Source organism: Marmota flaviventris, chromosome X, assembly GCF_047511675.1.
Source record: "Marmota flaviventris isolate mMarFla1 chromosome X, mMarFla1.hap1, whole genome shotgun sequence".
Taxonomy (NCBI): Eukaryota; Metazoa; Chordata; class Mammalia; order Rodentia; family Sciuridae; genus Marmota; species Marmota flaviventris.
The window spans coordinates 134,846,456-134,865,635 of record NC_092518.1 but is presented as its reverse complement, the minus strand read 5'-3'; the positions used below and the strand labels follow the sequence as shown (position 1 = coordinate 134,865,635).

The following is a 19,180-nucleotide window of genomic DNA, read 5'->3' as shown; positions in this document are numbered from 1 at the left end:
AAGAAAACAGAGGAGAGAACAAGTATGTTATTCCCATCGGAGTCTTGGCTATGAATAAAAATGTAGACTCTGGGGTCCAGAAGAGGCTACAGGGTTGTACTGAAATTTAATATTCGGATAAAGGTAAGCCAGATTGGTGCCACTGGGAAAGTGATACCTTTCATTCATATTTGCTATTCCTTGTGATATTGACATTTTAAAGAAGACTGGATACTGAGCTAAAAGAAATCTTGGTGGTCATCTACTCTAATCTCTTTTTATAAATGAAGAAAATGAAGCACAGAAAAGGAAAGGAAAGGGACTTATGTTCAAGGTTGGCATGAAAAAATTCTCAGATCATTTTATTCTCCTCAGATTTTCTCTTTGTCACCCTTTTCTTATTTCATAAATGGTATCATACTTCCTAGTCCTTTATTTAAAATTCACGTTTTTAATTTTGTAATAATAATAGACTTACAGGAAGTTGCAAAAAATAGTACAGAGAGTCCCATGTACCCTTTACTCATTTTCCTCCAATGCTAAGATCTTAATTGTAGTACAACTTCAAAATCAAAATAGTGACAATGGTATAATATTGCTAAACAGACTACAGAATTTATTAAGTTTACGAGATTTTACATGCATTCATATCTGTATAAGTCTATGTATTTTAGCACAGGTATAGATTTATGTACTCAATATCATAATCAAGATACAAAACTATTCCATCAGCACACAGGAACTCCTTGTATAATCATACATATGCCACACCCCAATTAGTCCCTGGCAACCATTAATCTATTCATTCTATAATTTTGTTATTTCAAAAATGTTATATGAACACTATTGTACAGTATGTGAACTTTCAAGATTCTTTTTTTTTTTTTGTCGTTCACCACACATAATACCCCTGAGGTCCATTTACATTATTGTTAATTTCATTACAGAGCAGTATTCCATGATATGGACAATTTGTTTAACCATTTACCCATTGCAGGACATCGGAGTTGTTTTCAGTTTGGGTATATTATTAATACAGTTGCTATGAAAATTATTGTATGAGCTTTTGTGCCAACATAGGTTTTCATTTCTCTGGGATAAATATCCAGGAAGGCAATTGCTGGTTTGTATGTTAATATATGTTTAACTTCAAAAGAAATTTCCAATCTCTTTTCCAGAGTGGGTGTACCATTTTATATTCCTATCATGAATATATGAGAAGTATAGTTTGTATCCTCAAAACCATTTTCTCTTTAACCATTCTAAAAAGTGGTGTAAGTCATATATCATTGTGGTTATAATTTGCATTCATTGATGACTTATGAAGTTCAACATCTTTTCATGTGATTACTTGCCATCCATATACCCTCTTTGATGAATGCATATTCATATCTTTTGCTCATTTTCTAATTGGACTGTTTTTTTACTGTTGAGTTTTGAGCGCAATACTCCAAATTGATCAGATATTCTATGGTTTGCAAATAATTTCTCTCAATCTGTAGCTTGTATTTTATTCTTAAAAAATTTCTTACAGAATCAAACTTTTTAATTTTGATGAGGCTAAATATAGAAATGTCTTCTATTATGTATTGTGCTTTTGAAGTGAAGTTCTTCAACTTTTCTCCTGAAGATTGTTCTCCTTTTTTTTTTTTAACTAATGTTGTAGCTTTACATATTATATTTAAATCCATGATACATTTTGAGGTAACTTTTATAGAAATTTTTAGTGAGGTTTAGGTTGAGGTTCTTTTTTTTTTAAAAAAAAATGTGTATTCAATTGCTTCAGCTTGATTTCTTCATTGAATTGTCTTTGTTATGTTTGTCAGATTAGTTTGGCATATTCGAATATTCGTATGGGTCTATTTCTAGGTTCTCTTCTGTTCCATTGTTTTATGTGTTTATCCCTCTGGCAACACTTTAACATCTTGATTACTGTAGCTTTCAGTCAGGTAATGTGAGTCCTCCAACTTTTTCTTCATCAAAATTGATTTAGCTTGATTAATTTTATACTGGATATTTTCTTCTGTCCTAAAAGGAAAGAAAAAGAATAGAGAAGAAATGGGAAGTTGAAACTTACATAAGTATGCTAAGAACAGTTAGGCAGTTCATGCAGATTTCTGGGTTCTACACCCTGAGACAGAGTTTGATTTCCAATTGTTTCTGATACAATTGGTTCTAGATTTTTTAAAAACAATAATATAAGGAGAAACAAGAAAAGAAAAACCGAAACTCAAAAGCAACCTTTATCACTGTTGTTGGGATTGAGGCTCTCTGTTTTCTTTGTTTTCAACCTCTTCCAATTCCCACTTAAAAAGCACTCTACCACTGACCTACAACCCCAGCCCCCCCTAAACTATTTTCTGAAGATGCATTATCATTTGTGTCTATACATGATACAAATAATACAATCAAACTTTTAAAAGTATGATTCTTATTACATTATAAATCCTAAATGTTTCTGGAAAAACACTTAGCAGAAATTTGTAGATAGACAGGTTCTTCTCAATAGTACTTTGCTTCAGAGTCAAATATGCTAGAACTCATCTATTTAAGAAGGGCAGCTATATAGGTTCAACCTTTGGTAAGTGTATCAGAATATATATTGTAGAGATCAAGAAAGAAGACATGAAGCTGGGTGCAGTGGCACATGCCTGTAATCCCAGTGGCTCAGGAGTATGAGGCATGAGGATTGCAAATTCAAAGCCAGCTTCAGGAACTTAGGCCCTAAGAAACTCAGTGAGACCCTGTGTCTAAATATAAAAAAAGGCTGGTGATGTGGTTCAGTGGTTGAGTGCCCCTGGGTTCAATCCTTGGTACAAAAAAAAAAAAAAAAAAAAAAAAAAAGGAGGAGGAAGACATGAGACATATGTTTCTTAATAAGGGCAAAGAATAGAGGTAAGATATTGACGAGTTACCTATACTTCCTCCCACCAACAATAGTATACTATTTACTTGTCCAACATAAGCATTATAACTACAAAATAGAAACATAAAATACTCTTATTCCTTTAGCTGATTGGGTTTAGTGTGTAGGTATATGTGAAAAATCAAAACTTTCAAGTTTAAAAAGGAGATAAAATAATCATTTAAAATTCATTCCCCAGATATTTTGCTCCAAGATATCCCTTGCCAATGACCTCCCACAGCCTTTTAAAAAATAACTTTCAGAGGAGGGAATGGGGAAATGCTGGTGAATGAAATCTACTAAATTATACCATGTCCATATACAAATATACTGCAATGAATCCTTATATATAAAATCATATTGCACTAATTAAAATACTAATACTAATACTAAGAATAATGGAAAAGAGATCAGTAATGTAGAGCAAGCAGGTCAGGGGGAGGGAGGAGGGAGAAAAGGGAAGGAACTAGGGAATGAAATTGACCAAATTATGTTATGTGCATGTATAAATATGACATAATTAATCCTATTATGTATAATTATAAAGCACCCATTAAAAATATAACCAATTAAATCATCTAGCATAAGCCTTTTTTTTTCTTTTTTTGGTACCAAGGATTAAACGCAGGGGCATTGGCCACTGAGCCACATCCCCAGCCCTATTTTATATTTTATTTAGATATAGGGTACAGGGTCTCACTGAGTTGCTTAGCACCACACTAAGATGCTGATGCTGAGGCTGGCTTTGAACTTGTGATTATCTCAAGTCTCCTGAGCTGCTGGGATTACCAGCTTGTGCCACTGCTCCCAGCTTGCATATGCCCTTTTTAGGCTAGTTATAAGTAGGAAGGTTTCCTAAGCTCTAGTGAAATTTTTAGGATGGCATCTTATGTTTACTGCATGAATAAAACTTATCTATTGGGGTATAAAAAATGCTATTTCATTGTCTGCTTACAAGTGAGGTGTGTGCATTTGGGGATGATGTTCAGTACAAAGTTAAAAAGAAAATGCTTTTTACCCCATTTGTCTCCTCCTTTATTCTAGGGAGTAAAGTTCTTGCATAAGTTCTTCTTTTTCTTGTTGTAACTCCTGCAAATGCTGTTGGTTTTGCTCCAATCTATCCTCCAACCACTGTAGGAGAGGCCCGCTGACTGCTGACATCTGACTGCACAGATTCTTGGTGAACACTTTAATAGGAAAAACACAGATTAAGTGGGTAGGGTGTGGCTGGAGGAGGTAGGCACTGGGACTGTGCCTTTGGGGTATATATTTTGTATTTGGCAAGTGGAGTCTCTTTCTCTGTTGCTGATCAGCATGTGAGCTACCTCCCTCCAACACACTCTTCCAACATGATATTCTGCTTCACCTCGAACCCCGAGGAATGGTGTCAGCTCTCTATGGACTGAGACCTCTGAAACCATGAGCCCTCAAATAAACGTTTCCTCCTCTACAATTGTCTTTGTCAGGTCTTTTGGTCACAGCAATAAAAAAGGCTGACTAAAACATAAATCTTACCTGAACCATTATGGATCTTGGTTACTGAGTCCAGATGTGTAAGGCTAAAGGGATAAAATAGCTACAGTTAGTAGCAAAGAAGCACTAAAGGAAAACAAAATGGTTTTGAACAAAATGAAAAACTGTGGGAGTCCAACCTCCCACGTGACTGAGTTAACTCCCCTGCTGGACGATGTGGCATCAGACACCCAAGCTGCTAGACTGCCCCACTCTTCTAGGGTTCGAGTGACTTGTGTCTTCCTGCCCAGGCTTCTCTTCCTTACAGCCCCATGGGTGAAGCTATGCTCACCTGTTCCTTTGTAATATAACCCCTTGCCCTGTTTAGAATAGAATCTTCCATGGAAGTGCCTGTGTGTGTCCCCTTCTCTTACTGTGCCCTTGGGTGTGGCCTACCCAGGTGTCAGTCAACCTGCTGACAGTGGACATCATGAAGATAGACTCAGCCCCCTGAAACCTGACCCCTTGCCTCATTTGAATAGCTTCTCCTCAATAAAAGGGGTCAGCGCGTGCTCTCGCTCTCTCTCTTTCTGCGGACCCGTAAGGTCAGAGGAGCCGTCACAGCAACCCCAAAGAAAAAGGTATTGTGTCTCGTTTTCCTGGAGTGAGCCCTGAGCCTTTTAGTCGCGAACAGAAACCTGGCGATAAACAACACCAGGCCTTTGCATGATATTCAAGTTCCCATTATTATTATTTTTTAAATTTGAGATGAGGCCTTCTGAAGTTGCTGAGGCTGGCCTTGAACTCACAATCCTCCTGCCTCAGTCTTCCAAGCAGCTGGGATTACAGGTGTGTACCAACATGCCGGGCTCTCATTGTTATTATTAATTTTTAAATGATTTGGGGGATGTGATTTTATTTAAGTCACTGCTTCTCACTCACTGAAGCCTTGATATAATACATGTTCATTGCACAAGACCCAGTGCTTGCCAACAGGGATACTAAGATGTTGTAGTTTATCTTGTTTTCATAACCCCCCCCAAAAAAATATCCTATCTCTTGTATGATCCAAAGAAGATTGTTATCCTACAGTGTAAGAAACATGGTTAGGGACTGTTATAAAGCTTTCTCAGAGAGAGATGAAAGACAAGGGAATCATGTGAGTTGAGATGCTACAGATAAAAAGACTAGGCCTCAAGAAGTAGAAAAGAGGGACAAAGAGAGGCTCTACCTGTGAATCCTCCTATATGCATCCTGTTCCTCCTGACAAAGGATCTTGGGCAGCTCCACTGCTGATTCAAGGCATACTTTTCCAATGGTGACATGGGGTACAATATGGATTGGAATTTCAATTCTCTCATACCTGCAAGGCAACCAGTTCAGGTCAGTTTTTAATCCTTAGATAAAATCAGAAGTTCTCTATAGTTTTTTAATTGACTCTAGGATATGGCATACTTCAAAGATTGACTCCATCAGATTCATAAACGGTCACTTGTTCTAACTCAGTGTTCACTAGCAGCCCTCATTTCCCACTATCTCCTGGGGAAAAAGGTAAGAAATACACATATACTTGCATTTTCATGCTACAGTGGAAGAACCAGGTATATATGTTACTAAGACCAACCAATTCACCTCTACACACTTCTCATATTAAATACACCTAAACTCTTGGGCTCAGCAGAGAATCCAAGTTGAGGACACTTGTTGTAAAGAGGCCCATTGGTACATGGTGATAAAGCAGAATAAGATCTAATTCCCTGTTCTCTTCCCCACACAGGAACATGTGTCTACGTCCCATAGCACAACCTAAATGGAGCACAAATATTGAGGAATTACAACCTTCCCTCCCCTCCCCATAACCATGTAGTCAGGAAAAAATTCATGAAAGAACATGCCATATCTGCTATATGCTTTTTGTTTTAGCACCAGGGATTGAACTTAGGGGTGCTTTACCACTGAGCCACATCCACAGCCCTTTCTATTTTTAATTTAGAGACAGGGTCTTGCTAAGTTGCTTAGGGCCTTGCTAAGTTGCAGAGGCTGGCTTTGAACTTGTGATCCTCCTGCCTCAGCCTCCAGAGATGCTGGAATTACAGGTATGTGCCAGGTGCTTTGAAGAAGGCTCTTTGGAATACTACAGAGTGACTATCATTGCTGATGGTTCCAACAATATTGAAGAAGTCAGTCTACAGGTATTCATTTGAGTTTGTCAAGAGCATGAACAGAAATGATTCCAGTAGTCTACTGGCTTTGGATATACATCTTAATAAATTGCTAGAGGAAGCTTCTGCAGCTTCTGTTAGTTTACTTGATACTATAATATGAGAACCAAGGAAGGTAGAGATCTGCTTCTGTTAATGAACTAGATTTTGGACCAAATAAAAGAGCATTTGTTATAAATCATTGGAAAAACTACTGATTCAATCAGCAATTATAGGGTCAATAAATGGAAAAGCAAGAAAATCCAGAGATATGAACTTCAGAGTTTAAGACAATTTTCCTGAAAAGGTACTTTCTGATTCCAGAGGAGGAAATTTATTTATTTACTTTTTAATATTTTATTTTTTAGTTATAGTTGGGCACAATACCTTCATTTATTTATTTATTTATTTTTATGTGGTGCTGAGGATTGAACCCAGGGCCTTGCACATGCTAGGCGAGCACTCTACCACTGAGCCACAACCCCAACTTCCAGAGGACGAAATTTAAAGGATAAAAAGTTCAAGAGAGTTTTTATAACGCAAGAGTGCTGTGGATACAATGGCAATTTTAAATGAATCATGATCAAGAGATGAACCTGAGTAGACACCAGTAGTGATACTTCTCCCTGTCTTGCATCTGTCTTATCTCGGGGCATAGACAGCTTTGCTTGGGTAAGCAGAAACCAGTGTGGATTTTAACAATCATGAGTGTGTATGTGACAGACTGCAATCTGCAGAAGCCCTAAACACAAAATTAACTCTCCTTCCTGTCCATTTTGACCAACAGGACTTGCTAAGAATGTGGAATCCTAGGATGTTGGGATTTGTGTTAAAAAGCAGATAAATCTTCATTATTTCATAATTTTTAGCTCTAAAATTCCTGTTAGGAGGTGGAAAATGGATAATCATAGGGCAGAACTTACTCTGTGCTTGTATCCCAGGAAACCAAAATAAACCAGAAAATAACTAAAGTAGCAACACAGTTCTGACATAGACAATCTCTGATTGGATTGAAGTGATAAGCTTCCTATCTGAGCTGCATGATATAAGAAAGGGCACACCTCTCCAGGAAATAGTATTTAGTCTAATATCTAGTTTATTTAATAATTAAGGATATTTATGTACCAAACATCAGAGCTCCTAAATATAAAGAAGCAAAGTTTGACAGAATTGATGGGAGAATTAGCAATATAATAATAGCAAGAGATTCAATATCTAAATTTCAAAAAAGGATAATACAATAAGACAGAAGGTAAATAAGAAAGTAGAGGACTTTGACAACACTATATATCAACTGAGCCTAATGGACTATACAGAACAAGCCAATGAACAACAAAAGAATACATAGTCTTCTCAAGTGTACATGGAACTCTCTTTGGGATAGACCACATGTGAGACCACAAAGCAAGACTTAATAAATTTTAACACTGAAATTATAGAAATTATCTTTTCTAATCACAGTCTAAGGAAATGAGGAATGAAGAGCTGGAAGAAACTAGAAAATCCACAGAAGTGTAAATTAAACAGAATTAAACACATTGCTTTTAACCAATATGTCAAAAGAAAAATCATATGAAGAAACCATGAGACAAATGAAAACCTAAAAAGGCAACATAGTAAGCCTCATGTGATGAAGAAAAAGCAGTGCTAAGAGCAAATCACAATATTACTTTTATAACTGTGAACATGTACATTAAAAAGAAATCTCAAATCAATAATCTAACTTTACACCTCAAGCAAGTAGACACAGAAGAACAAAATAAACCTAAAGCAAGCAGAAAGAAATAGTAAAGATTAGAGATTAAAGGAATAGAGAATAGAAAATCAATAGAAATATCCCTGATTGAGTTAGATGCAAAAAAATCCTTAATAAAATGTCAGCAAATCATATTTAATAACATTAAGAAATTGTATAAAACATAGAAATCATGTGATGCTAAAAGATTTTGCTTAATGGCCAAATTGGTTTTATTCCAGGGATGCAAGTATCGTTTAACATACTCAAATCAATAAATATAATTAGTCACATAAATAGAATTAAGGACAAAAATCACTTAGGCATCTAAACATATTCAGAGAAAATCTCTGACAAAATTCAGCACTCATTTACAATAAAAACATTAGAGAAACTAGGGATGGAAGGAACTTATTTCAACATTACAAAGGCTATATACAAAAAACCCCCAAAGCTAACCTCATAATAAACTGGAAAAAGTAAAAGCAATTCCTTTAAAATCTAGGACAAAACAGGATGTGCTCTCACCATTCCCATTTAATATAGTGCTAGAAATTATAGTCAGAGGAATTAGGCAAGAAAAGGAAATATAAGGGATAAAAACAGAAAAGGAAGAAGTCAAGTGATCACTGTTTACAGATGATATTATCCTATACCTACAGATTCAACACAAAGCCTATCCAAAGAACAATGACATTCTTCAGATAACTAGCAAAAAGGTCTCCTAAAATTCATTTGGAAGAATAAAAGACCCAGAATAGCCAAAGCAATACTGAGCTAAGACAGCCATGCTGGAGGCATCACAATAACTGACTTTAAGTGATACTACAGAGCTATAGTAAGAACACTGCAGGGTACTGTCATAAAAACAGATACATAGACCAGTGGTACAGAACAGAAGACACAGAGACAAACCCACACAGAAACCGTCATCTGATCCTTGACAAAGGTGCCAAAAACATACACTGGAGAAAAGACAGCCTTTTAACAAATGGTGCTGGGAAAACTGGTTAGCCAGATGTTGAAGAATGAGACTAGACACTTACCTCTCACCCTGCATAAAAAAATCAACTCAAAGTGGATCACAGACCTAGGAATTAGACCACAAACTATGCAACTCCTTGAAGAAAATGTAGCGTCCACAGTCCCATATAGGTACAGGCAACAACTTTCACTGAGAAAATAATGTCAAGAGTTAGTAAATGGGATGGCATCAAATTTAAAAACTTCTGCATGACAAAGAAAAAATCTATGGGAGAAAGTCTCTGCTAGTTACTCTTTGGATAGAGGATTAATATTCAGAATACATAAGAAATTAAAAAAACTAAACAAAAACAAATAATCCAATTAACAAATGAGCAAATGAACTAAACAGACACTTAAAAGAAGAAATAAAAGGGCCAACAAATATATGAAAACATGTTTAACATCATTAACAATTGGGGAAATGCAAATCAAAACTATATGGAGATCTCATCTTATTTCAGTTAGAAAGGCAGCCATCAAGAATATAAACAATAATAAATGCCAAAGAGGATGTAGAGAAGAAGGAACACTTTTACAGTGGTGATGAGATTGTACATTAGTATAAGTACTATGGAAATCACTGTGGAGGTTCTTCAAAAGAATAAGAAAAAAACCACCATGGGACCCAGCTACACAACTCCTTGGCATTTATCCTAAAGAATTAAAGTCATCTTACTTTAGTGATACATGCATGCTCATGTTTATAGCAGCACAATTCACAATAGCCAAACTATGGAACCAGCCTAGGTGTCCATCAACAGATGAATGGATAAAGAAAATGTAGTATGTATACACAATGAATTTTATTCAGCCATAATGAAGAATGAAATTATGTCATTTGCAGGAAAATGGATGGAACCTGAGAGCATCATGTTAGGTGAAATAAGCAAAACTCAGATAATCAAGGGTCATACTTTTCTCTCATCTGTAGGAGCCAAAGAGGAAAAAGGAAAAGAATGGAAAATTTTTTCTAGGAATAGAAATAACTAGTAAATGTAAAAGGAATGACAGAATCAGAATACTATCATTTGACAACCACTTTAGTAATGAATAATTTAGGAAAGATCATCACTTAGTGTTAAAATTCCTCCCAAGAATCTTAAAGAAAAAATACTATAGAGATAAAGAAGGTTACTGTATAATAATCAAGGGATCAATTCAATAAGGAGATAAACCAATTGTAAATGTATATGCTCTTAATGCCAGAGCACCCAATTTTATAAAACAAATACTATTGTAACTAAAGGGTGAGATAGGATCCAATACCATAATACTATACTTTTATCAATGGACAGATAATCCAGATAAAAATCAACAAAAACCTCAAAGTTGAACTATACTATATATCAAATGGATTTAACAGACATTAACAGAACATTTCATCTAATAGCTGCAGAATACATATTCCTTTCTTTAGCATGTGAAACATTATCTAGTGTATATGTACATATATTCTCTCTCTCTCCTTCCCTTCTACACACACACACACACACAGCCACAAAACAAGTCAACAAATTTTAATAATCATATCATGGCCAGGCATAGTGGTGAACCCCTATAATCCCAGCAGTTTGGGAGGCTGAGGCATGAGGATTGTGAGTTCAAAGCCAGCCTCAGCAACTTAGCAAGGTGCTAAGCAACTCAGTGAGACCCTGTCTCTAAATAAAACACAAAAAAGGGCTTGGGATGAGACTCAGTGGTCGAGTGCCCGAGTTCAATCCCAAATAACAAAATAAATAAATAAAGTAAATAAATCATATCATGTATCATCTCTGACTATCATGAAATAAAACTAGAAATCAACAACAAAAGAAAGTTTAAAAGCTATCCAAATTCACAGAGACTTAACAAGTTGCTACTTAATGAACAATGAGTCAACTGAAGCAAAGCAAAATTTAAACATTTCTTAAAAAAAATGAAAATGGAAACAAAAAAATTATTGGTAGAAATATTTCAAGAGCCAGAAATGGTGGCACATGCTTGTAATCCCAGCGGCTCTGGAGGTAGGAGGATGGAGAGTTCAAAGCCAACCTTTGCAAAACAGTGGCACTAAACAACACCCTGTCTCTAAATAAAATACAAATAGAGGGCTGGGGTTGTGGCTCAGCAATACAGTGCTTGCCTAGCGCATGGAAGGTCCTGGGTTCAGTCCACAGCATCACATAAAAATAAATAAATAAAACAAAGGTATTTTGTCTAACTATAGCTAAAAGAATATTAAAAAAAAAAAAGAAATATTTCAAACAAATAACCTGACTATGCATCTCAAGGACCTAGGAAAGCAAAATTAGAAGAAGAAAAAAAAAATAACAAATATCAAAGTAGAAAGAAATGAGACTAAAAAATTAAAGTAAAAAATAAGAAAATCAGTGAAAGAAAGAGGTGTTTTTTAAGAACATAACCAAAATCAACAAAATTTTAGCTAGACTAACAAACCAAAAAACAGAGAAGACCCAAGTAAATATTTTTTTTTAATATTTAATTTTTAGTTGTAGTTGGACACAATACCTTTATTTTATTTATTTATTTTTATGTGGTGCTGAGGATCTAACCCAGGGCCTTGCACATGCTAGGTGAGTGCTCTACCGCTGAACCACAACCCTAGCCCTACAAGTAAATAAAATTAAAGATGAAAAAGGAGACATTACAAATGATATCACAGAAATGCAAAACAGCATTAGAGACTATTACAAATTCATGCCAACAAATTAGCAAACTTAGAAGAAATAGATAAATTTCTGAATACATAACCTATCAAATTTGAATAATGAAGACACAGAAAACCCCAACAGATAAATAGTGAGTAGTGATGTTTAATCCATAATAAAGTCTCCCAACAAATAAAGGTCCAGGATTGTATGGTTCCACTGCTGAGTTCTACCAAACTTTTTTTTTTTAAATATAATTTTTATACCTTTATTTATTTATTTTTATGTGGTGCTGAGGATCAAACCCAGGGCCTTGCATGTGCTAGGGAAGTGCTGTACCACTGAGCCACAACCTCAGCCCTCTATCAAACTTTTAAGAAAGAACTAATACCAATTCTTCTATTCTGTTCCATAAAATTAAATGGAGAGAATTCTTCTAAATTCATTTTATGAGGTGACTATTATCTTAATACTGAAATCACATAAAGACACAGAGAGAGAAAGAGAGAGATACTATTAGCGTGATGTCTCAAATAAAAGTAGATGTAAAAGTTCTCAATAAAATACCAGCAAACTGAGTTCAACAGCATATCAAAAAGATCATTCATTATGATTAAGCTAGATTTTCCTTAAGCATATAAAGATCATTAAACATATACAATTCAATAAATTAATTCAATACTTTACATCAACAAAATGATGGACAAAAATCATATCTATTTCTGGAGATGGAGAAAAAGCATTTTAAAAGTATTTTTTTAGTTGTCAATGGACCTTTGTTTATTTATATGTGGTGCTGAGAACTGAACCCAGTGCTTCACATGTGTTAGGCAAGTGCTCTACCACTGAGTGATAACCCCAGCCTGAGAAAAAGCATTTTTTATCTACACTGAACAAATTGACTGCAGAAGCAACACCTCAATATAATTAAAGACTATCTATAAGAAACCCACAGAATGGTTGGAGTTGTGGCTCAGTGGTAGCGTGCTCGCCTAGCATGCACAAGGCACCGGGTTCAATCCTCAGCACCACATAAATGTAAAATAAAGATATTGTATCCACCTAAAGCCTTAAGAATAAATATTTAAAAAAGAAACCCACAGAAAACATCATAGTAGCATGATGAATCTGGAATAAGAAGGGTGTGCACTCTCACCACTAATATTCAACGTGGTACTGGAAACAGCTAGAGCAATTGGAAAGACAAAAAAAGAAGAGGCATAACAATAGAAAGGAAGGAAGTCAAATTATCCCTGTTGCAGATGACATGATTCTAATACAAAAAAACCTAAAGACTAAAGGACTATTATAACTAATAAAAAATCCAGTAAACTTGCAGAATACAAAATGAATTTACAAAAATCAGTAGCATTTTTATACATCAATAATAAGACTGCTGAGAAAGAAAGCATGAAAGGAATCCCATTCATGATAATTACCAAAAAATAAATACATAGGAACAAATTTAGTCAAGAAAGTAAAAACATCTACTATGAAAATTATAAAACTCTGATGAAAGAACTTGAAGGATACATACAAATAAAGAATAGGAAGGACTTACCATGTTCATGGTTTAAAGAATATTGTTAAATTGTTCATATATCCCAAAGCAATTTACAGTCAATGCAACACAAAATACTAATGACATTTTTCACAGAACTAGAAGGGACAATCCTAAAATTTATATGGAAGCACAAAAGACCTCTAATAGCCAAAACAATCTCTCTTTTTTTTTTTTTTTTGGTACTAGGGATTGAACTCAGGGGCATTCAACCACTAAGCCACATTCCCACCCTATTTTGTATTTTATTTATTTATGTATTTATTTTAAACATTTACTTTTTAGTTGTAGTTGGACACAATATCTTTATTTTATTTATTTATTTATATGTGGTGCTGAGGATTGAACCCAGGGCCTCGCATGTGCTAGGTGAGCACTCTACCACTGAACCACAATCCCAGCCCCATATTTTGTATTTTATTTAGAGACAGGGTCTCAATGAGTTGCTTAGTACCTTGCTTTTGCTGAGGCTGGCTTTGAACTCATGATTCTCCTGCCTCAGCCTCCTGAGTCACTGGGACTACATGCGTGCACCACCACACCCAGCTGCCAAAGCAATCTTGAGCAAAAAGAAAGTAAAGGCATAACACTTGACTTCAAAATATACTACAAAAGTACAGTAACTAAAATAGCACAATACTGGCATAAAAGTGGACACACATACCAATGAATAAGTGAGTGCCCCGAAACATCCCTATACATCTATAGCCAACTAATTTTAAACAAGGGTGCTAAGAACATACATTGGAAAAAGGAATGTCTTTTTCATTCCTAGTACTGGGAAAATCAGGTATCCATTTACAGAAGAATGAAACTAGAATCTGTCCTTTTATCACCTACAAAAACAGCTCCAAGATGGATCAAAGACCTAAACTGAAACTTCTAGAAGAAAACATAGGGGAAACATAGCAGTGCATTAGAATAGGTCCAGATTTTTTTTGACAAAATCTCAAATGTATAGGAAACAAAAGCAAAAATAGACAAATAGAATTTCATCAAACTAAAAAGCTTCTGCAGCAAAGGAAAAATTATCAGAGTGAAGACACATTCTAAAGAATGGGAGAAAATGTCTGAAAACTATACATCTTACAAAGGGTTAATACTCAAAATATTAAGGAACTCAAAAGGGAATGACTCAGTTTTTTAAGTGGGCAATAGATCTAAATAAACATTTCCCCAAAGAAGATGACATATGGATGGCCAAGATGTGTATGAAAAAAATAATCAACATCATCAATCATTAGGAAATGCAAATCAAAACCAGTGAATTATCACCTCAGTCCACTAAGAACAGCTATTATCAAAAGATAGCAAGTGCTGGCGAGAATATGGGAAAAAGGGAACTCCTGCAAACTGTTGATTAGTTTGCCACCATGGAAAACAGTATTGAGGTTCCTAAAAGCTTAAAAATAGAATATGTGTGTGTGTGTGTGTGTGTGTGTGTGTATACCTCCCATAGATTTCACACCTGGGTGTATATCCAAAGGAAATGAAATCAGTATTTTGAAAAGACATCTGCATTCCTATGTTTACTGCAGCACTATTCATAATAGCCAAGATATGGAATCAACCTAAATGTGCACCAACTGATGAATGTGGTATGTATACTCAATAGGATACTAATTAGCCATAAAAAGAATGAAATCCTATTATTTGTAACAACATGGATGAACTAGAGTATATTACGTTAAGTGAAATAAGACATGCACAAAAAGATTAGTACTGTATGATCTCACTCATACTTGGAATCTAGAAAAGTTGATTTTGGCCATACATGGGAGAAAGAAAAGCACAAAGAAATAGTCTGTTGGATGCAGCAATGAAGAAATGGTTGGAGAAGTAGAATTGGACAGTCTGCAGTGGGTTTGACTGGGGAAGGTGAAGAAATGATGTTAGACCATTCTTTTAAGACCTCTAAGTATTGCCAGGTGCATGCCTATAATTCCAGTGGGCTGGGAGACTGAGGCAGGAGGACTGCAGGTTCAAAGTCAGCCTCAGCAAATTAGTGAGGTCATAAGCAACTTAGGAAGACCCTGTCTCAAAATAAAATAAAAGGGCTAAGGATGTGGCTCAGTGGAAAAGCAGCTCCACCTGGTACCAAAAAAAAAAAAAAAATTGATCTCATAAAATTTGAAAGTAAAATGCTGGGAACCAGAGGTTGGGGAAAGTGGGGATTGGGTGAGGTTGATCAATGGGTACTAAGTAACAAGAAGCTCTGGGGTACTATTGCACAGTATCATGACTAGAGATAACAATTATGGACTATAAAAAAAACTAGAAGAATAGAACAATTATGCACTGTCTATTGCAAAAAGAAGAAAGGATACTGAATGGTTTTACCATGAAGAAATTATAGATGTTTGAGGAGACAAATATGTTTAACCTTATTTAAAGATTACATAATGTATACATGTATCGAAACATCACATGGTACTCTCTTAGAATGTAAATTAGTGCAGCCACCATGGAAAACAGTACTGAAAACATATATATATGTAGTTTTTTTTGCAGTGTTCAGAATTGAACCTAGGGCCTTATGCATTCTAGTCAAGCACTGTACCCCTAAATCACACCCCTATCCTTTCTTATTTATTTATTTATTTTTTTGAGAAATAGGGTCTCACTAAGTTGCCCACACTAGTCTCAAATTCCAGGCTCAAGCAATCCTCCTGCCTCAACCTCCCAAGTAGCAGGGACTAAAGGCACATGCTATCAAAGCCAACTAATAAGTATAATTATCATGTGCTTATGTATCGCTTTATTTTTTTGGAAAATATGGCACATTACTAGTAAAACTGGTGACATTTGTATAGCCATTTGAAACTATGGATTAGGTAACAATATTGTATGAAAAAAGGACATTCTGGTTATGTAAAAGAATGTCCTTTTTCTTTAGTGAATACATAAGGAAATATCTACTGAAGGGGCATCATGTATGCAATTTCTCTCAAATTGTTAAAAAAATATTTACACATATAAAAAGAAAAATAAAGTATTTTGGTACTATAATTACAACTTTTCTGTAAGTCTGAAATTATTTCAAAACAGAAATGTTAAAGAATAGTAAGAGTAAAAACAAAAAGAATCAAAACAGTAAGGACAATTGAAAAACAGGGAAAAAAAAACAGATAAGAAAAAACCCCAATCAATCTAACACATGTCAGGAAAGAGGAAAAAGAAAACATGGTAAACACACAGCAAAAAAAGATGATAGCAGAAATATATCACACAATAATAGTAAAATGAATACATTACACTCACCTATTAATAGATGTTCTGATTGTTTAAAACCGAATAACTCAAGATCTTGCTATATTTTATAAGAGACATACCTGAAATAAAATAACTGAGGAAGGTTGAAATTAAGGGAATAGAAAAAGTTATAACAGGCAAACAAATGCTAATCACAAGAACAGGTAGTGGCAGAGAGTAGTGCCTATCCCAAATGTCCATTCTCACCTTCCTCCTGGTAACAGAATGCCGATTTTTATTCAAGATAGACCTACCTGAAGTAAAAGACCAGATTTTACAGCCTCTCTGGTAGCTTAAGTATGGCCACTTGACTAAATTCTGCCAATGAAATGAAAGTGAAATTGTTTTCTGGGACTTCTGGCAAGGTCACTTATTGGAAATTAGCTGAGCTGGGATGCGTCCCTTTTTGTCTTCCTACCTTTCCTCTTCCTTCTGGCCCTCAATGGAGATGTGCTGGCTGGAGCTCCAGAAGTCTTGTGGACCATGAGGGGACCTTAGGATGGAAACCATATACCAAGATGGTGAAGCAGAAAAGAGGAGCCTGGGTCTCTGATGACATCACAGAGAGATATCTATCTCCAGACTACTTCTACTCAAAAAAAAATAAAATAAAAAAAAGAAAAAAAATCATTCTTTTTAAACCTAGCCCTTACAGGGATAATAATAATATTCTATAGAGAGAAAGAATCCAAGGTATAAATAAATATATAGGACAAAGAGGGATTTTCATATTGTAAGAAGAAAAACCAGCAGAAAGATATAATAGTTATGACTTTTATATGCTCTTTAAAAAAAAGACAGAGAGAGAGAGAGAGACAGGGTCTTGTTAAATTGTGGAAATTGGACTGGAACTTGCCATTGTCCTGCCTCAGGCTCCCAAACAACTGGCCATTATGTACACTTTATGCACTAATAAAATACCTCCAAAATATATTATGATAATCCTGAGTAAAATATGAAAAAAGTGGACAAATCTAGTTGTGATGGGAGGTTTATATATCTATAATCAAAACCAAAACTAATGAAGAGGGCTACAAGGATTGGTGTAACACAATTTAAGCTTATTCTAACATGGATATGAAGAACTTGTTTCCAGCTCAGTGGTGGAGCACTTGCCTCACACGCATGAGAGAGACCCTGGGTTCGTTCCCCAACACCACATAAAAATAAACAAATAAAGCCATAAAAATTGTTTTAAGTCAGAGGTAAGCAAAAGTTTAAGGTAAAGACCAGACAGTAATTACTTTAAGCTGTATGAGCCACCCAATCTCTATCACAACACTCAGCTCTGCAAATGCAGCTGAAAAGTAGGTCCCAGGTTTATCTGCTCAACAGACTATAGTTTGTGAACCTTTGTTCCAGATAACAAGGGGAAAACTACATAAACACAAACACATACTTCATTAAGCTGACATCACACGGGCCACAGTTACCATAATATAGTGTTTAACTCCCAATCTACACACCTAACAATCTAAAAATTGCACTTCTAAACAATTCTTGGGTTGAAGACAAAATAAAAACAAAAGAATTTAGAATAACAATAAAAATACAACAAAAATAAAACACAAAACATAAAAAAAGGGGAAAAAAGAAATTGATGAAGAGAAAAGCAGAACAAAAAATAAATTAAAAAAAAAGCTAAGAAATAGTTTATCAACAAAACCTAAAGCTGGTCATTTGAAGATAGTAAAAAAGATAAGTCTGTAGTAATAAAATGAAAAAAAAAAGAAAACACAAATAAATAGTAGTAGCAATGGAAAAGAGGACATACAAAGAGACCACACAATTATTCATTCATTCAATAAGAATATTTACTGAGTGGCTACTATGTGGCAGGCTCTACACAAGGTACTGTGTGTATAGACAAGTTCCTCACAGTCATGAGACAATAACCTAATGGGGAAAGGAGAGGTAATAAATAGTAGATGAATAAGTAATTTAAATGAATGCTAGGTGCTACAAAGAAAACAAAATAGATTTTTAAAAATGATATAGATTTTCATGTCAAAACAATTAAAAACTTAGATGAAATGGACAATGTCCTAGGAAACTATAAGTTACAATAATTGACTCAAGAAAGAGTAGAAAATATAAAGAAAATCACCAAAAAAAAAAAAAAAAAAGAACCAAAGAAGAAATCAAAATAATAAGGAAAATCAATTCCCCAGAAGGCACTGGACACAGGTGTTCTGGGTTTCATTTGTTTGTTTGTACTATTTTAATAAGCCTTTTATTATTAAATGTATGTGCTTGTATTATTTTGAATAATAGTAAAGATTTATTTAAGTGTAAAATATTTTAGAGAATAGGATTTTTTTCTCCCAAATATTTTGTTGTAATAAAATATACATCACATACATTTTTAATTATATAATTTACCATTTTTAAGTGTACAATTAAAATGTTGTGCAACCATCA

At 34.8% G+C, this 19,180-nt stretch overlaps 1 protein-coding gene across 5 annotated transcripts in view; it reads right to left on the bottom strand.

Moving 5' to 3' along the window:
• Window positions 1–397: 397 nt before the first annotated feature.
• Brcc3 (BRCA1/BRCA2-containing complex subunit 3) overlaps window positions 398–19,180 on the bottom strand; it is a 45,316-nt gene continuing 26,533 nt past the window's right edge. For 3 of the 5 annotated variants that reach the window (XM_071606119.1, XM_027923024.2, XM_071606120.1), the window contains 5 exons: window positions 17,178–17,252; window positions 5,568–5,699; window positions 4,400–4,443; window positions 3,903–4,071; window positions 398–2,007 (listed from right to left, as the gene is read on the bottom strand). In XM_071606119.1, coding sequence (XP_071462220.1) covers window positions 3,920–4,071; window positions 4,400–4,443; window positions 5,568–5,699; window positions 17,178–17,252 — 403 coding nt within the window. In that variant the 3' untranslated portion in view covers window positions 398–2,007; window positions 3,903–3,919. The remainder of the gene's footprint in view (window positions 2,008–3,902; window positions 4,072–4,399; window positions 4,444–5,567; window positions 5,700–17,177; window positions 17,253–19,180) is intronic. The other 2 variants (XM_027923021.2, XM_027923022.2) reach the window with 1 other exon arrangement.